The sequence below is a fragment of the Silene latifolia genome, unplaced genomic scaffold (assembly GCF_048544455.1).
Source record: "Silene latifolia isolate original U9 population unplaced genomic scaffold, ASM4854445v1 scaffold_88, whole genome shotgun sequence".
Taxonomy (NCBI): Eukaryota; Viridiplantae; Streptophyta; class Magnoliopsida; order Caryophyllales; family Caryophyllaceae; genus Silene; species Silene latifolia.
In genome coordinates this window covers 2,581,849-2,604,727 of record NW_027413793.1, presented here as the reverse complement: position 1 = coordinate 2,604,727, position 22,879 = coordinate 2,581,849, and the positions used below count along the sequence as shown (strand labels likewise).

Sequence of the window (22,879 nt, the reverse complement as noted above, 5' to 3'; positions counted from 1 at the left end):
TTTGTCCCATTTACTACATCCTATATTTAGCCTGTCCCTTGTCAAGCTAGTAGTTTAGTTCTCGGGATTGTTACCTCGTTTTTGGTGGCATATTCTCTGTTGAGACGTTATTGGGAAGATGAAATAAAGGAAAGAAAGAAATAGAAAAAAAAAGATGAAAAATGATTCGAAAAGAAAAAAAAAGAGTTCTGTACTGTTCAAAGCAGTCGATCGACTGCCAATTATAGTCGATCGACTGAAGATCCGAGGAAGAAATCAATTCGCATAATTTTTTTTTTTTGGGATAATGTAAGTTTGTCATTAAAATCAAAACTCCAACCATACAAACTTAAGGATCAACTACAAGGGAGTTGTTCCTTTTACGACACCATAATCTGATCAGTCCACACTACTACACTTCCACTATGACTTTTAAAGCTACAATTTTTAATTCTACTTCTTACATCATGCTTTATCTTCTGCAATACAACCTCAGGCCTATTCAAGAATCTATCAACTCGACAAGTATTACGAGCAGCCCAAATATGATATATCAATGCAGCAAGAATTAGTCCCATGATCTTCTTTTTAGTGATGGTTCTATATCTTCTCTTTATCCACCAAGCACACCAATCTTGCTCAGGCAACTTCTCTTTGCACCAAGCAGACACCAAATTCTTACATGTACTGCTATAAACGCACCTGAAAAATAGATGGGAATGCTCTTCCTGTCCTTGCCCACACAAATAGCAAGAGTTAGTTTGAATTATCTTCATCCTAAGCAGCCTATCTTGTGTCAGCAAACGATTCTGCCCAGCCAACCAGCTAATGAACCCATGCTTAGGTACAAGCCAGTTATTCACGATCCATGGAGCCCAATCCACCTGCTCAACCGCAGGCTGCAACCAACTATAGCCCTGACTAACAGTATAACCTCCCTATAAACCATTCCCAGACTGAAGCAAAGGCAAAAATCTCTCCTTCACTTGACATAACTTTCTCCATGACCAGCTTGAATTAAGAGTAGGTTTATAAAAGTGCCACTCCCCAGCTTTGATGTAGATGGCATGTACCCATTTGACCCAAAGATGGTCAGCCTTACTCTCAATCCACCACACATATTTTGCAATAGACGCCAAATTCCACAGATGCAACTGTTTCAAACCCAGTCCTCCATATTTCTTGGGTCTGCAAATCTGTTCCCAAGTCACCATTGCAGGACTATTTTTGGACTCCTTGCCATGCCATAAAAAGTCCCTACACACAGCTTCTATCTTTTTTATAATTATTTGAGGCAGTATGAAAATCCTTGCCCAATAATCATGAAGAGTGCTAAACACAGCTTTAACCAGTACAAGCCTCCCTGCATAAGATAAATGTCGAGCTCCCATACTTCTAACTCTATCCACAATTTTATCTACTAAGCAATTACATTCCAAAACAGACAGCTTCTTGGAGGATACACTCACCCCTAAATATTTAAAGGGTACAGTCCCTTGCATCATCCCATTCTCTTCGAACTTCATCAATCAGTCAAGACCATCCCATTACAATAAAAACTTGATTTTCCATTATTCATTTTCAACCCAGAAGCTTTAGAGAAACACTCAAAAGTTTTGAGTAAAAGATCAATTGAGCTGCTATCTCCTTTGCTGAAAAGAATCAAGTCGTCAGCAAAACAAAGATGGGACAACTCCACCCTCTTACACAGGGGGTGAAACCTGAAAAGAGGATGCTTCTGAGTGATCATCAACAGTCTACTAAGATAATCAAGACAAAGAGTGAAAAGCAGGGGGGAAAGAGGATCCCCCTGCCGCAACCCTCTCTTTCCTTTAAAGAACCCAAAGACTTCACCATTAAGAGCAATAGAATAAGAGGGTGTAGAAACACATTGCATAAGGAGACACACCATCTGGTCAGGAAATCCCAGGGTCCTCAACATATCCTCTACAAAAGCCCATTCAACAGAGTCATATGCTTTTTGTAGATCAAGTTTCATCAAAATCCTAGGTGAACAAGACTTTCTCCTATAAAGTCTTATAAGGTCTTGACAAATCATAATGTTACCTACTATGTCCCGTCCTTTGATGAAGGCACTTTGTGAGGGACTCACAATATCAGGCAAAATCTTACCAAGACGAGAGCATATCACTTTAGACAAGCATTTATAGACTGTGTTGCAACAGGCAATGGGTCTAAATTGCAACACAGACTCAGGAACATCAACTTTTGGAACCAAAGTAAGAATGGTATTATTGCATTGTTTCAACAGTTGACCAGTTTCAAAAACATTCTGAATGGCCCTACATACCTCAGGTCCCACAATATGCCAGCAATCCTTGAAAAACTGACTACTGTACCCATCAGGGCCAGGAGCCTTTGTCCCAGGAATAGAGAACATAGACTCCTTTACCTCTTCAACAGTCACAGGAGCCAGAAGAATAGCTTTATGATCAGCAGTTAAACACTTCCCAAATTTAATCACATTCTTCTTAACTGGGCTAACTGGGTGAGCCGTACCCAATAAAGAGATATAATAAGTTTCAAAAGCAGTTTTTATCTCATCATAAGTTGTACACAGGTTATTCTTCATATCTCTAACCTGATAAACCTTGTTCTTAGATCTCCTCCTTTTGATACTAGCATGGAAGAAGGCTGTATTCTCATCACCATACTGAAGCCAATTGGTTTTTGCTTTTTGTCTAAGGAAATCATCCCTAGCCTTTTGAAGCCAATCAAACTCAGCAGCACATTCTTTTTCTGCCTGACAGAGTCCCACATTCAGAGGATCCAGTCTCAACATTTTCTGGAAATTAAAGAGAGCCAATTCAGTGACATTTGTGAGCTTTTCAATGTCACTAAACTGATCCCTATTCAAACTTCTCAATCCCTTCTTTAAACCCTTCAGTTTCTGAACAATTTGGAACATAGGAGTGCCAGGGACCATAGAACTCCACCCATGTTGCACCACTTCTTCAAAATCAGCAGCTTTGGACCACATATTGTAATACTTAAAAGAAGGTTTGCTAGTCCTAACAACATCATCAAATCTGATAAGGCATGGGCAATGGTCAAAAGAGCCCTCAGGAAGGAAAACAGCATAACTCTCAGGAAACCTGAATACCCAATCTTCATTGACAAACACCCTATCAAGTCTACTGTAGACTTTCCCAGTCACCTCATGCTTATTTGTCCAAGTGAAAAAGGACCCTGTACTCTTCAACTCATGCAAATCACAGTCCTGAGTAACTTGACTCAGTGGTCTCACCTCAGCTCCAGTTACATCAGCACCACCAATTCTTTCATCCAGAGCCTTGAGGGCATTGAAGTCTCCACAAGTCATCCATGGGCCAGTAATCCTGCTATGAAAAGCTCTCAAACTATCCCACAAAGGTTCTCTATCAGCAAGTTTGTTAAACCCATAAATCATAGTTAACCAAAAAGTACTCTGCCTACCCCTATCCACAACTTCTGAGTGAATACATTGAGCAGTCACTTCCTTGACACTCACATGAAACTGAGCAGGATCCCAAATAAGCCAAATCCTACCCCCCTTGTGACAACTGGAGTTAGTACAAACAGACCAATTATCACAAAGGTTACTCCTAACTTTATTCCAATTGCTATTACTAATTTTAGTCTCTAAAAGGCCAAATAACCCTACCTTATTCTGATTAAGAAACCATTTTATTGCATCTTGTTTCCTACTACTATTCATCCCTCTAATATTCCAGAACCCAAAGTTACCCATTATCAGGTAGACTTTTGCTGGATTCACCTTTCTCAACCATCACTCTTTCAATGAAACCTGCCTTAGATTTCTGCAAAGATAAGTTCAGTGACTCCATAAAAGAAAGTCCCCCAGGGGTAATTCGCATAATTTAATCCTTATCTTTTGGCGATTTTTGCTCCCATAATTCAATTATATTTTATGGGGAGTTTATTGATTTAGTATTTTGGAGATTGTGAGTTTTGTGCTTGCTATAGCACCATTTCTGTTGATTATGAGCAAGAAGTTGGATGTTGCCATTTGGTTCCGTTTTGGTACTAGCTTGATCACCTGTACCTCCACTTTACCATAAAATGCTTTGCCTCTTCTTACCCATACCTCACATATCCCATATATACCTCGGCATGTGTCATTGGTCATCTGTTTGGTTGGAATGCATATGTACGGTCATAGAGATCATTTTCATATTTTATTGCTGGCATGTCTTCATAGGTCGTAGTTAGGTGAGAGTCACTACAAAATGAATTCTTTCTATCTCCTATATATTCACCTGTACTTATTGAGTGATTTGAGCGACCCGTGAGAGTCCAATTTGATAAGTCTCTATAGTTGGCGGTTCAGCATGTTTTTAACGGCTTCATAACTCGTTTGCATGATTCATTTGCTAATTGATTGTTGGTTGTTGCATTAAAATGGTTTAGGCTTAACAGGTTGCATTTCGCTCTGAGATTGAACTCGTTCCATTAGGTCATTAGATCGAGTCTAGTTCTTGCTTGGGGACAAGCAAGAGTTTGGTTTGGGGAAGTTTGATGCGTGTCTTTTATATGATGTTTTACATCCCATTTTACACGCATTTCAGAGCTCATTCTTGTAGTTTATGCTGCATTTCTCCCTATTTCCGTCTACTTCCGTATTTTGTACATTATTGCGAAAATGTGAAGAATCCAAATGGAAATCAAGCTAAATCCGTCCCCGAGTATCCTGCATTTCATTTTGACGTGAAGTATTCACCCGAGGAACGAGCTTGGTGCGCAATTCAAGGCCCAAAAGACAAGTCCACGAGTTTTAAGAAGTCAAGTAGCAGCTCAAGTAGTCGATCGACCATCACCCTCAGTCGATCGACCAACCCTCGGGTTACAGAAGCTACTGTTCACTGCCAAGCAGTCGATCGACCACCTACCTTAGTCGATCGACCAAACTCTTGTTTGCATTTAGAATTAAAAGACCAAGGAACTTGAAGCCCGTAAAGTTTAGGGTTTTGGAATAATTGTTACGTGAACTTTCTATATAACGTAACTGAGAATACCTAGTTTTGGAAGTTTTTATCATCAAGTTTTTACCTAAGTTTTATTATCAGTTTTACATTAAGTTTACATACGGTTTTAGGAAGAATTAGGGTTTGGAATATTGTAAGCATTGGAATTTTCGCTCTTGTTCTTAATCATTCTTCTGCTATTCTCGGTATTCTTCTGCCCTATTTCAATTCATCTGTTTCGTTATTAGATTAGAATTACTAGTAGCTTCCCGAAACCATCTTTATTGTTGCATGTTAATTGTTTGCCTTATCACTTTAATTATGAATTCAATTCTTTTACGCCCTAGTATTATTGTTGTTATCACTTTCAGCATGAGTAGCTAAATAGTTTGTGCTAGGATGTAGGCGAATTGTAGCATAGGCGGCATTAGATTATACACGGCCTGAACCCGCGTGTTGGTCGATCGACCACCTTACCCGGTCCATCGACTGACCTCGTGAGCTTTATTTCGTTTTAATTGATTTTAATTCTGTATTTAACGAATCGAATGCATGCGACCAGTTAGATATCTTTTTTTTTTGCTGACCCATTAGATCGAAAGATAGGGGAAGTTGTTAGACCATCAATTGAATCGACTAAACTGTGCTAAGATCGAAAGATAGGTATAGTTTAGACCGTTAGTCACTTTTCAGGACGAGAGTCAGTTTTAGTGATATTAGGGACCTATAGCGAGATCGAAAGATGCTATTTGTTAAGAGTGGACCGAGAGGACCTTTTTATTTCCCGCCTCACCTGTGTTGACTCAGATCGACTTAGTTTGCTGCCGCCGAAGCTATAATGAACCGATCTTCCTAGTACCCCTTCTTTATCTGTTAAATCCATCTTTTTAGTTTATTGCCTTTATTCACTCTTAGTATAGACCAATTCAAGTCAACCCCTACTTTTGTTACTTTAGACTTTTATTAGACAGCTAGAAATTACGTCTGCCTCCTTGTGGTTCGACCCTGTTACCACTAGCCTAGGTTAGTTTTAATAGGAATTATAAATTTATTTTTGGTACTCACAACGACGGGTATCAGTTATTTAGTTTTATCATTGTGTATTTAATCCCATTCGACAGTGTTTCCGCCACTGTTTTGCACTAAATTTTATAGGGGATTACAAAAACGATTTAAAAACAAAGAGAAATGAAAGAGAATAGGAGCAGTCCAGAACTCGAGAAAACATAAATAATGGAGCAAATCGATGCTCTAATGTTTGTCTAATATTTCATGTGAACTTTGGGCTTTGTTTGTGGGTATGAGAGGAGCTTAGGGATGATTTCTTATGTGAGGTATGAGAGGCGAGGCTTAGGGTTTTCGATGGTTAAAAATCTCTTCCGTCAAAATTGTCTTGAAGGGGGTTTATATAGGAAATGGAAATGGGGTGCTATTGGGTTTAAATGGCTCGTGTATAAGTTGGTGAAGGGATATGATAGCTTCCTTGGATAGTGTTGGACCTTTAGTCCTAATTAGTTGTTTTGATAATGACAGTAATGATTTGTATGTGGACTTAATATTATAAACATATGCGTGTAATTGTGTGCTTAAGTCTTTATTTAGAAAGGAACAATTACAATGACGCAAGCTTGAAGTATTGGACCAAGGAGGTTTTTACTTCAAAGATTCAAAGACACTTGATCGTTGTATTCAAGCAAGATCAAGATCAGAAATCAACCACGAGACTCAAGATGAGAGACTTGTGAAGAGACGATTCGTTTACTGAAGATCTAATGAAGATTAGATAGTATAGGTCGTCATCCGGTAATGGTTTTACTTTGTTTGATTTAAAGGTTAGTGAAGTTATGACCTCATAGCCATAACTTCACTGCTAGACAAAAATGATGCGTTAATTTTTGGAAAATATATTTTTAGTGATTTATAAAAATAAGAGAGTATTTATTTTAATTGGAATTAATTAATAATAATTTAAATTGAATAAACTATTGGTTTGTAACACGATATTTATGTCGTCATGCAACCTAGGGTTTTAACTTAAATCTATCTCGATTTGTTGTGGGCTATGGAAGCAAGAATGGACCGAAGGAAGCCTAGAGGCCGAACCCTAGTGGCCTAACCCTAGGTGGCCGAAATCCTAGGAGGCCGAATTCCTCCATCCCTTGCCTCTTACTTGTTCGTCAAGTCATTTAGGGTTTTATACATTCCAGAACATTCCTAAACCCTAATTCTCTACAACTATAAATACTCTCATTCATTCAACTATTAAAAGTGACACACACATCTACACTTTTAAGAGAGAAAATATTTAAGCAAAAATTATTTGAGCTTTAATTCTTATTTTACAAAATTGCTTATACAAAAGTTGCGCATCATATTTGTCAATCACTCGAAGAGAAATCGTTATAGGATACTAAGTACACAAAGATATAATACTCACTCGCATAACGTGAGATTAGTATTTATCGTTGTGCTTTTCTTATTAACGTAAGAGCAATTAGAGTATTTAGCGATACTCAATCTGAGTTATAATCATATAGTTGATTATACGAGTGGATTGATAATTTTTGTAATCCGGAGAAAGGTACTAAAAATTATTAATCGAGAATAGTGGACGTAGGTTTTGACTTGTGAAACTGAACCACTTCAAAAATCCTGCGTGTCTCTGTTTCTCTCTCTCTCTTTATTTTTGTTATTTCGATTTTGCGCTTATTAGTAAATTAATTAGTTGATTTTAATCAATAAAATCAAATAATTAATTTTACATCATATATTTCGAAAAAGCGGTCATCGTTTTTAATACTCAATTCATCCCCCCTCTTTCGTATTCGATCAATAGACTCCTCAATTGGTATCAGAGCCTCGTGCTCTTGATAGCCTAACAGCTAGAGTCTGATCTTTTTTTGAGTCTATTTATCGTTTTTCCGCTGCATATATTTTTTTATCAAATGGATTCCAAACACCTTAAGTGTCCTATATTCAATGGGAAGAACTATGGTTTATGGAAAAATATGATGACCCATTTCATTAAAGGAAACGATTGGGAGTGCTGGTTGATTATCAAGAATGGTCCGAATAAGATCTTACTTGCAACCACTAGTGGCACTACCGTCGAAAAGAATGAAGAGGATTATATTGAGGCGGATTATAAGAAGGCTGAGAAGAATTCAAAAGCAATAAGCTTATTGCAAAACAGTATGATTGCAACTGAATTCGATCGTTTCTCAACCAGTTCATCTGCCAAGGAAATATGGGATGGTCTAGAATTAGCCTATGAGGGAACCACTGTTGTCAAAAAGCAACGTATGGCATTACTAATGCGAAAATACGAGCTGTTTGCCATGGAGCAAAACGAGTCAGTTGACAGCATGTCCTCTCGCTTTTCTAGTATCATGAATGAGCTAAAGAATTTAGGAAGAACATTTGACTCCTAGGAAATTGCTAGAAAAATCCTTAGAAGTATGTCTCGCAGATGGAGACATAAAGTATCTGTCATAGAAGAATGTAAGGACCTAACTTCGTTATCCTATCAGGAGCTACTCGGAACCTTAATGGCTCACGAGATTACTCTGAATCAGGATGAGGAGGAAGATGGTACAAGCAAGAAGATAGCCTTACAAGCTGAGTCTAGCAAGATTGATGATTCTTCAGATATTGAAGATGAAATTGCGTTGCTTGTTAAACGTCTTAGGAAAAGGTCTTTCTTTCAAAATCAAAATAAGACAAATAACAAATCAAAGCAAACTCCCAAGAAAACTTCCGAGTCAAAAGGGTCTTTCTTCAACCCTGGATGTTTCAAGTGTGGTGATAATGATCACATGATCAAAGATTGCCCAACATGGAAGAAAATTAAAGACAAAAATCAACGTGACAAAACAAAGAAGGAGTTCAAGCAAGTCTTGATGTCTTATTGTTGGGGAGACTTGGACGCTGAAAATGACGAGTCCGAAGAAGAAGAAGAAGAAGTCAATCTTTGCCTAAGCAGCGTCAGTCTTGACCTATTCTTCGACAGCGACAATGAAAGTAATGCTTCAAATGCTAAGATGTGTCTTGTTGGAAATTCAGATTCAGATTCAGAGGATGAAGAGGTAAGTTTTCTTGAACTCAAAAAGCAAGTTAAGAAACTTTCTAAGAATAATTTAATTAAGTATTTTGAACAATCCCTTGATCATTGTCATGAACAAAGTCTAGAGTTAAAAGACCTTAAGGAACAAATTCTAGACATTGCTGAGGAAAACCAACTTCTAAAAGCCAAAGCCAAAAAGCTCAAATCTAAAGTTGTGGCTACCCCAGCTATAACTTCAGACATGACAAATGCTGAGAAAAACGCTCTTGAATCAAAAGTTAAGGCTAGTGATGCCAGAACTTCAGAGCTCAAACTCAACGTTAAGCATCTTCAAGCTAAAGTTACAGCTAGTGATGCTATAACTTCTGAGTTGAAGAAAGTCAATGAGATTTTAAAAGATGAACTTAATGGCAAAGATAGTGTGGTTTCCGAACACAAGAGAGAAATTATATTTCTCTCTAAGCAATTGAAAGAAGCTAGTGATAGTATGTCTGGACTTAAGGAACAACACGAAAAAGAGAAACGTGTCTTGAATGAATGTTTTGATAAATTTCGTGAAGACTTTGAGAAAGGTAACTCTTCCAAGGATTCAAGTGTAGATCATTCACAATGTGAAAAAGAAATTGAGTCCTTGAAAGAATTACTCTTACATGCACGAAAAGTTCATGATAAGTGGGAAGGAAGCACAAAGGTTTTAAACTTCCTTACTGAACAATCTGATAATAACATGAAGATGGGATTTGGTCATGAATGCTATAGCCGTAGAGACCATGATAAATGCAAATCTAATCCTTCTGATCACGATTTCAGAAAAAGAAAATATGTTAATCTTCCAGAATACTTGATTTGCAATTACTGTGGCTCTACTGGACATATTCATGTCAATTGTGTCAAACTTGCTTTGGATAAGCAAAAGAATGTCGAAACTGTTAAGACTTGTGATTTCACAGTGGAAGATGATGTCTCAACTATAGATGAATCTAACGATAATGAAGTACGAAATAATGAGTTTAGATGGACTTATGATATGGCTTTTGATTACTCATCTGTTCCTTCAAAATCAAACAAAATAAATGAGAATCGAAAGCATACATTCAAGCCTAAAGTTCATAACTCTAAACCTAGAGCGTCTCATGAAGGTACTAGACCTAGAGCTACTTTTGTTAGAACAAAATCTAGAGTACCTTATGTTCCGATTGTTAGACAAAGACCAAGACAACCCAATGTTGAAGCCAAAAGACTAATAAGACAAGTATGGGTTAGAAAGGATCAAATATATAGAGTCACTAACTATAAAGGACCCAACTTAGCTTGGGTACCTAAAAGTTGTATTTGATTCATTTGCAGGTAGTAGTGAAAGAAAATAATCTATGGTATCTCGACAGTGGATGCTCGAGACACATGACAGGAGACATAAATCTTTTTCTTTCACTAGAGCCCTTCTTCGGTGGCAAAGTTACTTTTGGAGATAACAAGAAGGGTAGGATTATTGGAGTAGGAAAAATTGGAATTTCAACCTCCCATTCAATCGATAAAGTATATCTGGTAAGTGGTCTTAAATATAACTTACTTAGTATTTCTCAATTATGTGACAAAGGAAATAAAGTTGTTTTTCATGCCGATGTTTGTCGTATCATAATTGAAGGTACTAGTAATGTTTTACTTAAGGGTCACCGTATGAGGAATGTGTATATGATTGACTTAAATGTTGTCAATACAAATTCCTTCTCGTGTATGAAAGCAACCTCAGATGAGTCTTGCTTGTGGCACAAGAGGTTTGCACACATTAGTCCAACTATTTTAAAGAAACTTAAGTCCATGGATTTAGTTGAAAGCTTGCCCTCAATTAAATTCGAGCAAGAGACAATGTGTGACTCATGTGCCCGCTGCAAACATGTTAGATCTTCATTTAAACCCAAAAGAGTAGTTAGCACTAAACGACCACTTGAGATGGTACACATGGATTTATGTGGACCTATGAAAGTTAGAAGCCGTGGTGGATCAAAGTATATATTTGTTCTAGTCGACGATTACTGATAGGCTATCGCACACCTATGCAAAGATAATATTTATACCCTAGCAAAACAAATGAATGTAGTACGTAGGGGTCGAACCACAGAGAGACGGGAGTTGTTAATTAGTTGTTATGGAGTGAATTTTACCTTGGTAGATTAACGTTTGATTTGATTTGGTTGAAGTGATGTAATGATAAAACAATAATAAAGAAAATGTCTAGGGAGGTCGGGTCACACATGCTAATTATGTAAATGCTCATGTCAAGTTAGGAAGTTGATTTCACGATAAATGTTTAGGCTTAAAGACACCCACCTTACGATATTAGTGTCAACCATAGACCGGGTCCTAGAGAAACTCTCGTCCATGACTAGGTCGTCCTACTACACATGTTTAGTCTAATTCAATTCCGTGCCTCTCGACTTTTAGAACGAATGAACAAACTTAATCAATAAATAAGGCCTTTAAACATAGATTAAACATTAAGGTGGAAACATGTGATAGCAACAATTATACAATATTAACTTATCCTTATTTTGACATTTACATATTACTTAATCATGCAAGGCTTCCTTTATTCCCTAGACAAAGGTAAATTATTCTAACATCGTGAAAATATAAACTAAACTAATGCTAAATGAAATGATAAATAAAATAATTAAAATAAAGATAGAATTACCTTGAATGGAAATAGAAGAACAATTACAAATGGAAATAACTTGGAAATAACTTGGAATAAATCTTGAACTTGATAATAGAAATGTTGTAATAAACTAATATAAATTAAACTAAACTACTAATATTTAGAGAGAATTTTGGAATAGAAATATTTGTGAATGGTGGTCCATGGTGTACGACATTAGCACCCCTTATATAGGAAATAAGGGAGTAAACTTTGTAGAGGAATCCCAAAATGGCATCCTAAGCACACTCTTAATTTTCCTTCAGTTCTTGAGTAATTGCCAAAAGGAATCCCATGCAAATTCTTAATGTCTCTTTAATCACATTGTTAAATGTGATATTAGCATCCAAAGCTTCTTAGCATCTAATATTTTCCACCATAATTTGGACTTTGAATTTGGGCTTGACTTTGCACATTAACTTTGCTTGTATTTTCATTTTGATCCAACACTTTTTTCATGCAAAATCCATGCACTTTTAACACTTAGTCCAATCTTGCTCTCATACTTAGCCTTGCTTCTAGTGTTGGCACATTTTATAGTACTTTAGCTCATTTAGCTCATTTTCCTACAAAACACACTTGAACACACAATTGCACTAGAAACACAATATTAGCTTAAAAACACTTTGATAAGTGCTAAATGATATGTAAAATCAAACTAATATAAGGGGTTAAAATGTATAAAATATGCACTTATCAAACTCCCCCAAGCTAAGTTCTTGCTTGTCCTCAAGCAAGATCATCCCAACATTGCAAATCCCAAGTAGCTAACAAGCAATTGATTCAAATCCCGAAACAACATGGGCATAAGGATAAGCAAAATCATGGATGAGATTTACATGGCGGCGTAGCGTAGAAGATTTCAAGTAAACTTTTCCGCTCTTGCATGATCTTTTGACTTTCGGACTCTCACGATCCACTCATAACTCAATTTTGTGTAAAAGGACATTGTGTGAATAATCACTCAACTATCCCCGACTCATGAGAGTGCGCCCGCAATCTAATATGGTAAACAATCAAATCATAAGCCAAAACAATCAAATGCAAGCAAATAATGAAGCCAAAGGGTTAGAAGAAGGCTTTATTATGATATGGGACGTAAGGGGGACACATGATTATGGATATGTGGACCTAATGTTAAGCTAGCAACAAAACCATGTGAAAATGCTCATTCCAACCCAAAATAGCCCAATTAGAAGATAAATGACTTCTTACATTACAAACCTTAAGAATTTCTCCAAAATATATAATTAACCATATGAGAAATCTTAACTTTCAACTTCTTCTACCATTTATTATCAACAACTCCTTTCAACAATCTTTTCTTTTCTTTTCTTCTTCTTTTTTTCATATTTTTTTTCATTTTTTCTCATCCCTTTTTTTCATTTTTTCTTTCCTTTTCTTTTTCTTCAACTCTAATTCTTTCTTTCATAGCACAACCGGAAAACAATGACATCCGGCAAACAAATTCACAATGACATAAATTTTAAAGAACATCCCAATTTTGAGCATCCCATCACCAAAAGACATAGCTACTAGCTTTAACAAGGGTAGGCTATTTTTAATGTAGCTAGGGAATAAGAACATGTGAAGGGGGCTAGAAAATGGGCAAATTTATTGTTTTAGCAGGATTTTCCTGAAAGGATCCGGCTTAATTATAGAGTAATCAGGGTATCTAGTTCTATAAGTTTGGAATAATATTATGAATAAAATAGCAAAGAAGGGCTAAGTATAAAAGATATCACTTGTATTTATTTAATAAGCTGAGCATAAACTCGTATATGTAATTGAGTATACAGGAAATAGTAAGAGATAAATTAATTGATCACTAATGAATCCTCTTCTTTACAAATGCTCGATCATCTATATATAGTTCTACTAATATTAACGTTGTATTTAATCCCAACGTTCCTCTCAATAGTCGGGTTTTCATCTGGATTAATAGGGCACATTTCCTATTAATCCGTTTGACCCGTTCTTCTCTAACTGTTTTTAGCTTTTCTCCTTAATCACGTCTTGATTCATGGGAGTGATGTAGTCTTGTGGTTGGACTTGGTCTTCCTTGAGAATAGGACGTGGCCATTTAGTTGGTATAATTGTATTTCTTGTTTTCCTTCTTAATCCAGCCTGCCTAGGTGTCGTGCCAGGCTACTCTGTATTCACCACCAGGCTTTTCTTCCAGGGTTTAGTTGCCTTCTTACTGTAATATCTTTGAATAGTAGTCAGACTTGTCAGGTCCTGGGTTACTTGATCGATCAATTAAGGTCGGGCCAGTGAGTCGGACCAGCTAACCGGGCCTAACAATTGCCCCTTGACATTTTACCCATGCTTGGATCGGCCAGGGGTGAGATGTCAACTTTACCGGTTTAAACAATAAGAAGAATCATATTTATCCGGTGACTCTTAGACTCCTATTTACCGTTGAACACAAAGAACGGCTAAATGATGTCATCTTGACGATTTTGCAATTCCTAGGGTTTCCATGCCGTTGTACATCCTCTATAAATACGGTATTTAGGGCGAGATTATTCTTCACCAATTTTCCTCCACTTTCTTTGCTAAGTTTTCTTCGAAATTCTCCCTATTTCTCAAAGAATCTTGTTCTGCTAATTTATACTTTTTTGATAATTTAACTTCATCACAATAAATCAAACAATAAAAGATATGGGAGCCAAAAGACGTCCTTCATCCCAGAAAACTGCTGCTGTTGCTGAGCCTGAACCCATAGATGTTCAGGAGGAAGAGGTGATGGAAGTTGAACCTCCTGCTCGTGCTGTGGCTTTTAAGTACCAGGATTCTGTTTTCACCGCCCTTCAATCTCTGGATTCTTCTTTTCCTGAGGAAAACTTACTAAAAACAAACTATGACAAGATTCTAAGGGAGAAGAAAATAATTCCTGAGTCAACTGAGGTATGGATTCCTGAGTCTTGTCCAGTCAGGGCTAACTGGGTGTCACCTGGCTGGTTCTGTATTTTTGAATGGGCGTTCAAAGCGGTGTAAGTTACCTTTTACTACCTTAATGATTGACACCATTCGTGCTATGGAGGTATCTCCTTTTCAGATTATGCCAATGGTTTGGAAACTTGTCCATTCTATTGAAAATTTATGTGCTAAACACAATCTTGTAATTACTATTAATGATATCAAGGCAATATATCATATGAAAAATCCTGTTGATGGCCGTTTTAATTTGAGAATTAAATCGAAAATGTCTCCATTAATTACTAACCTGGACTCTGGAGATGATAAAAATTGGGCAAAGACTTTCCTGTTTGTCCGGACTGAGACTTTGGGATCAGGCTTTGATTATCTGAGATATCCTCCCTTGGAGAGTGGTAGGTTCCCTGTACTTTTATTTTGCAATATACATTACATGAAATTAATAGATTTTGATTTTTACCTGTGTAATTGTGACGGTTTTTGCAGCTCCTGATTGGAGCTTTGATTCTCTTGATGAGGAAGCTGTTTCCAGGATAGAGGCTTTCCTTGCTATTCCTGAGGAAGAGAGGACCTGGCCAGCTAGTTTGGGCAGGGAATTGTTGCCCCGGTATATGAAGACCAAGTGATCGGGGTCGAGTACCCAAAGGCAAGCCTAGTTCTCTTTGCTCTTTCTGTACGTCTTACGTATGTCTTTATGTTAACTGTTATCTTCTTGTCATTTCTCGTCGATACTTACGTATATATTTTTTATGTATTCGTATTTAGGTCTTCTCGCTAGGTTGGCCAGCTTTTACGTAAAGGATTTGAAGGTGGGGTGGCTAGGATTGCTTTGAGCAGTCCAAGAGTCGGGAGGCTAGTGGGAGTGACAAAACGCTTGATATCCTGGTTTCGATATCCGGCCTTCTCAAGATCCACCCGGATAGCGTCACCGGAGGTCGTCCAGGCTCCAAAAAGGAAGAGGGAAGATGTTATCCTGGAAGAGGAGGAGGGAGAGAAAGAGCCTATCCGAGGCTCGGCCAATCGGGAGTATAAGGCAAGTGCCTACTAGGGTTGATGACATGGATGATGCCCGGGCACGGATAGATGAGTTTTCTGCAAAAATGAGCGGCCAGCTATTGTCTGCTAGTACTCTTGAGTCGTCTACCAGAGTGGTTTCTATTCTGACTTCTCTTGTGACAAAGGCTGCTGAACTTGCTTCCCAGGCTAGGGAGGTTAGTTGTAAAGGGATATTTTTAATTGTTCATGTGCTTTTTGTTTTGCCTTGTATTTGGCTGATTGATTTTATATATATGTAGGGATTGGATGCGGGTTGGCTCTTGCTTGTCACTCGAGAGATGCCCGTGCCAGGGTTTCTAGTTTGGAGGAAAAACTGGATAAACTTAACCGTGACCTGCACACATCCAGGGGTAATGAAGTAGTGCTTCAATCTTAGTTGGGGACAGCTAGGGAGTCAACCAGGGCCGCTATAGTTTGTGAGGTGGCTGCAAAAAATGCTGAGAAGGCAGTCGGGCAAGAGTTGGAGGCCGAGAAGCGGGCAATGCGGGATCGATTGAGAAAAAATGAGGAGCTTGCTGCTTTTGAAAAGGAATTGGTGGAGGCGAGGTTGGGCGATCTTTGCTCAATACTTCTTCGGGAAAGGCCGGGTCGATGCTATGAGGGATCCGGAATCGACCGGGCTAATGGAATCCGGATCGGGATGAGATAGCTTTGGACGCTCGATATCCGATTTGGCCAATATGGGTCAAGAAGAAGAAGTGGATTCTCCTCCTTCAAGGCAAAGTCGATGACCGGGAAATGGCGGATGGTTGTGAGTCGGTCACTTTGCTCAAAGATAGCTTAGTTTTATTTTTCTTTTAGGTTTTGGTCTATCCAGGGGGAATGTCCCTGGAATGAATATTTAGAATAATTTTTTGGCCCATCCAGGGGGGATGTCCCTGGAATGGATGGTTATTAGGTGTGTGGTAAGGCCAATTATTTTGGATGAATAAATATTTGGTCTTTGTTTGTTTCTTTTTGTGTTTTGACAAGGTACTTTTGAAATGTTGGATGTGTACTTGGATCGACCAGTTTTTGACCGATCGGGCGATTTTAGTCTTGATCTAGCCAGTCCTCGTTTTTATTGTATGTTATGGGTGGGGTTGTTGCCTGTCTGGAGGGCTTACGTCCCCTGCCTGTCTGGAGGGCTTATGACCCATCTATGTTATACAAGTCAGGAAGGATTTTTCCAGCTTTGTATGTTTAAGTGGAGCTCAATATTTAAAGGCCTGTTTTGCAACTGAAATTTGGATATCAGTTGGATATTTGGTGGGGGTGGCCCCCAATCTTTAAGATTTGTTTTAAATAAAATGCAATATGTAAAACAAGTATTGAAGATTTCACTAAGTAAATATGAGAACATAGATAAGTACTTGGGCACATAATTTGAAGAAATCATATACGACATTTATTCATATAATTGCAAGTATCATACATGTAGTTTCCAGGCAAGAAATGTCAAGGTGAAAAGTTATACCTGGATTGAGAGATATATTTTATATGTGAAATAGTTTTAAATGTGCAATATTCCAAGCTCTTGGGATCATTTCGCCGTCAAGGGTTTGTAATCTATAAGCTCCCTGGCCGACTATTGAATCAATCAGATAGGGACCTTCCCAGGTTGGGGCCAATTTGCCAGCATTCTTTTCTTTTGTGTTTTGGAAGACTTTCCTGAGGACAAGGTCTCCTACCCTGAATACCCTGGCTTTGACAGTCTTGTTGTAGCTTTTCGCAACTCTTTGATGATATGCTGCTAATCTGATGCTGGCTGCATCTCTTAGCTCTTCTGTTAAGTCCAGGCTGTCCTCCATTAGAGGTATATTGCTTGTTATTGTGTTCAGGCTGCATCTGGCTGATGGAATGTCCACCTCAGCCGGGATTACTGCTTCACATCCATAGACCAAGGAGTAGGGGGTTTGGCCTGTGGATGTTTTAGGCGTGGTTCTGTCAGCCCAAAGGACCAGGGGGAGTTCTTGACCCATCTGCCTTTTCTTCTTTCCGACTTTTTCTTTATGCGGTGATTACCACCTTATTACTTGGATTACGCCTGACCGTTGGCTTTTGGATATCCTGGTGTGGATGTTACCAGTTGATGTTCCATTGAGCACAGAAGGCTGTTGTTCTTTTTCCCACAAATTGTGTGCCATTGTCGCATACTATTTCAGAGGGGATGCCATATCTACATATGATGTTGTGTTTGATGAATGCTATGACTTCCTTCTCCTTGACTTGCCTGTATGATTCAGCTTCTATCCACTTGGAGAAGTAATCAGTCATTGCTAGCATGAAAACTTTCTATCCAGGTGCTTGAGGTAGTTTTCCTACTATATCCATGCCCCACTTCATAAATGGCCAGGGTGCGGATATGGAATGTAGTTCCTCAGATGGCTGATGGATATATGGTCCGTGAATCTGACAAGCTTTGCATTTAGAGCTAAAATCCAGGCAATCGGCTCTCAAGGTAGGCCAATAATAACCTGTTCTGAGTACTTTGCTTGCCAGGCTTCTTCCACCTTTATGATTTCCACAGTATCCTTCATGGATTTCTGATAATATCTGCTCAGCTTCTTGTGGTTCCAGGCATCTGAGGTACGGCCCGGCCTGCGATTTCTTAAAAAGCATGTTGTCAATAATAGTATATGAAGTAGCTTTTATTTTTAGTGCTTTGGCATCTTGCTTATTTAGGGGAAGGATTCCCTGTTGTAGCCAGTCATAGTAGGGTTTTGTCCAAGAATTGGCAATATAAATTGGGAAGCTTTCATTTTGTTTATTTATTGCAGGTTCTAGTAAATGTACGATGGGTATTTTGTCGAAGTCTAGGGGACTGAAGTTGGATCCTAGGCCGGCTAGAGCATCGGCCTGGGTATTCAAGTCCCTGGGAATTTGGTCAATATTAAAATTGCGAAATTTTGATTTTAAGATTTGAACAATATCTAAATAAAGCATCATCTTTGAGTCTTTAGTTTGTATATATCCCATTTACTTGGTTTGAAATAAGGAGGGAATCGAGTCGTTGCCTTTAGGTTTTGTACACCAAGGTCAATACATACCTTTAACCCACTATTAGGGCTTCGTATTACGCTTCATTGTTGGTGGCTTCAAATGCACGACTTATAGCCTGTACTATCTTATCCCCCGTGGCGATTTTAGTACTACTCCCGGCCTCGTGCCCCTTATGTTGGCTGCACCGTCGACAAATAGGGTCCATTCTAGGTCTGCACTGTCGCTTGGTCGGTTTATTTACTTCTTTTATTAGGTCGGGTTCTAGGGTCGGACTAAAATCAGCCACAAAGTCTGCTAGTGCTTGTGACTTAATTGCTTGTTTTTGGTTCAAATGTTATGTTGTATGTGCTTAGTCATGATCGACCATTTACACATTCGTCCGGATAATTACGGCTTCCTAAGTCATTTGATAGGAAGATTGGTTCCGACTATTATAGGGTGGCTTTCAAAGTATGGTCTTAATTTTGTGCAACTCATAATTAAAGCTAAAACATATTTTTCAAGCGAGGCCATACCGATCTCTGCGTCTAGTAGACTTTTACTTACATAATAGACGGGGTCTTGTTGTCCGTCTGCTTCTTTGACCAAGACTGCACTCGACGGTTTACGTGGATCGACAATTATCTTTGTCGGGGCTCATCTTTGATTGGTTTTGCCAGTAGGGGAGGAGAGGATAGATATATCTTTAGGTCTTCAAAGGCGGTCGATGATCGGGGGTCCATTGAAAGTCCTTGTTCTTCCTTAACAGGTTATAGAATGATTTGCACCTCTCTGATGATCTTGAAATGAACCTGTTTAGGGCCGCTATTCTTCCAGTCGACTTTTGTATGTCTTTGACTTGTCTTTGGTGGTTCTAGCTCCATAATAGCTTTGATCTCATTCGTGGCTGGCTTCTATTCCTTTTTTTGTCACCATATAGCCCAAGAATTTGCCTGCTGAGACTCTAAAGTGGCATTTTTGTGGGTTGAGCTTCATATTGAATTTCTCCAGTATTTGAAAGGCTACTTCCAGGTCTTTGACGTGGTCTTCTGCCTTTTTGACTTGACTACCATGTCATCTATATAGACTTCCATGGTGTCTCCTATCTGGTCTTTGAACATCATGTTGACTAGCCTTTGGTAGGTTGCACTGCATTTTTAATCCAAAGGGCATAGCAAAGTATAACAATATATACCTCTTTCGGTGATGAAAGCTGTGCTTTCTGGTCTGCTTTGGGTGCATTTTTATCGATTGAATCCATGGAGGCATCCATGAATGTTAACATTTCGTGGCTGCATGGCATCTACCATTGCATCGATGTGTGGCAGGGGAAATGGATCTTTTGGGCAGGCTTTGTTTAAGTCGGTGTAGTCTACACACACTCTCCATTTGCCATTTTTCTTTTGGACGACTACTACGTTTGCAAGCCAATCGGGGTACATTACTTCCCGATCATTCCCATGTCCATCCGAGCTTGTCAACTTCTTGGTTGATGATTTCATGCCTCTCTGCAGCGAATTTTCTTCTCTTTTCTTTGTACGGGCTTAAAGGATTTGTCAATGTTCAACTTATGAGTAATAACATCACCATCTATACCAGTCATATCAAAATGTGACCAAGCAAAACAAGATATTTTAGTTTTGAGAAAGGCGACGATTTGGTCCGATTGAGTCGGTGCATCGACCCTACAAGTACTTTCTGTCGGGAATTCTGGATCTAATAAGACTTCTCCTGTTTCCATCTGTGATTGTGCTATATATTCTTCCCTGACAGGTGACTTTAATTGCTATGCAAGGGACTTACCTGACTTTGAGGGTTTCAAAGCCTGAGTGTAACATTCCTGAGCCGTCCTTTGTTCTCCTCTGATGGTGGTTATCCCCCATTCTGTTGGAATTTTCACGCATTGATGGTATGTTGATGGGATTGCTTTGACATTGTGGATCCATGGTCGCCGGGATTACATTATACGAGGATAGGCAATCCATTACTCCAAATCTTTCATATGAAGCCACGCCTTCCACATAGGTAGGCGGTGATTTCTCCCAAGGTGTTCTTTGTTTCTCCACTTGAATCCAACCAGACGCTGGATTTCTTGATGATCTTTCCTTCGTCTATCTTCATAGCTTTAAGGGCGTCAAGCATCACCAGGTTGATTGAACGCCTCCGTCTATCGATTCTTGATACCTTTGCTGTGCCAATTTGCATGGTGATTACCAGGCTGTCATGGTGTAGATCTGATATTCCTTGCAGGTCCGAGTCATCAAAGGTAATAGCAGGCAATGACTTGGGCCTGGAAGGAGGTTGAAGTCTGGATTCCCTGGATATTCTTTTGGCAGCTGAGCTGGTCAGACCACAGATTTCTGATCCTCCATTTATGAATTTGACTTCATAGATGGGGGAGGAGGAGGAGGGTCTCTGCTGCTTCCTGGATCTCTCTTGTTTTGTCCTTCATCTTTGTTCTTTGGCTGCTGGATTAAGTCTTTCAAGTAGCCTTTCTTTAGAAGATATGCCACCTGTTTCCTGAGTTGGATGCATTCTTCTGTGGTGTGTCCGATGTCCTGATGGAAGTCACACCATCTTGTTGGATCTTTCCTGGGTTGTCGGTTTCTTTGCCATCCGACCGTATCTCCCAGGTTTTCCAGCGTTTGATTAATCTGCGGTATTAATAGAGAAGTTATATTCAGGAATAGTTGGAAGGCTAGAAAGGTTACCTTTATGTTCTTGTGCCATATTGACTTGGATCGTTCGGGCCTGGAATAGGGTGCTTTGATCTGGGATTGCCTCCTTTCGGTAGGAGCTTTTCTGTTAGTGTGTCCATAGCCTTGCTTTCCTCCGGATGAGTTCGTCCTGAAGTTGAGGTCTTCTTCCAATCTGACATGCTCTAAAGCGATGGATTGAACAGTGGCAAAGGTCGGGCAAGCTTTCTTAGTCAGGTCTGCATAGATGTCACTTTGTCAAGCGGACTCCTTGCACTGAAGGCTTCCACCGCTTTTCTTCATCACACACAGGAATGGCCACCTTTTCTTTGACAAATCGGCCAGAAATTCTTTGAGAGATTCTTCGAGAAGTTGCTTTACCCAGCAGTTCTTTGGGTCTCTTAGCCATATCTCTGCTGCTTGCGAATTGTTGATTGAAGGCATTGATCAATTCTGCAAAATTCTTGATACCTTCATTTGGGAGATTGATGAACCATTGTAATCTTTGCTCCGATCGGGGTTGTACCAAAGCCCTTACACATGCGGACTTGCACGAGTTCACTTTGGGTATTGAGGCAACCAACATCTTCTGTTTGAATATGGCAACGTGATTTTGTGAATCGGAGGTTCCATCATAAGTTCTCATGGACGGAACAAGTAAATTTCTTGGGAGATCAATTTTTGCAATTTCATCTCGCAAAGGGTGAATCTGCGAAGTCATCAACTTCTACTTGACCACGGTGGTCCGGCACTCCGGGTATGTTTTCTATTTTGTTGTGGAGTTTTGAATTTCTGAAGCATGGCCATCATTATTCTTTGCTTCGGTTTTGTTTGTCTCATCATTGGGAATGGTTGGGGTACCGGATAATGTATCCTTCTCCAGGGTTCCAAAATTGGAGAAGTCTATGTTTTTGATAATGGATGAAAATGGGGTTCCTGGTTCGAATCGGTCTTGGAGCCCGAAGCCCGATTTTCCAATTTTTCTTGAGCTAGACTCGATTCTTTCAACCTATTGATTTACTGCTTCGCTTGGGCCTTCTCTTGGATTGTCTCCAATTCTTTGATCTTGGCCAGGCGGCCCGCTAATTGTTGTTCTGCGGTGAGTTCCACCATTTTTGTGTGTAAATATTAAATGAAAAATGATAAGGGGAATTTTATTGGTTGAAGAACTAGATGCCCCACGGTGGGCGCCAATTGTTTTAGCAGGATTTTCCTGAAAGGATCCGGCTTAATTATAGAGTAATCAGGGTATCTAGTTCTATAAGTTTGGAATAATATTATGAGTAAAATAGCAAAGAAGGGCTAAGTATAAAAGATATCACTTGTATTTATTTAATAAGCTGAGCATAAACTCGTATATGTAATTGAGTATACAGGAAATAGTAAGAGATAAATTAATTGATCACTAATGAATCCTCTTCTTTACAAATGCTCAATCTATATATAGTTCTACTAATATTAACGTTGTATTTAATCCCAACGTTCCTCTCAATAGTCGGGGCTG

The 22,879-nt window shown here is 38.9% G+C and overlaps 1 protein-coding gene across 1 annotated transcript; it reads right to left on the bottom strand.

Annotated features, from left to right (window-relative positions):
• Positions 1 to 359: 359 nt before the first annotated feature.
• Positions 360 to 1,370, bottom strand: LOC141640528 (uncharacterized). The gene is made up of 2 exons (XM_074449299.1): positions 1,053 to 1,370; positions 360 to 917 (listed from the first exon to the last, which is right to left on the bottom strand). Exons 1-2 carry the CDS (start codon positions 1,368 to 1,370, stop codon positions 360 to 362), a joined length of 876 nt encoding a protein of 291 aa, XP_074305400.1.
• Between the last annotated feature and the right edge of the window lie 21,509 nt (positions 1,371 to 22,879).

Bases quoted from the DNA above. Each gene is read 5' to 3' on its own strand.
- LOC141640528 (XM_074449299.1), bottom strand. From the start codon at position 1,370: ATGGGAGCTCGACATTTATCTTATGCAGGGAGGCTTGTACTGGTTAAA. The intron at 918-1,052 runs GTACATGCCATC...AATGGTTTATAG, and splicing joins ACCATCTTTGGGTCAAATGG to GGAGGTTATACTGTTAGTCA.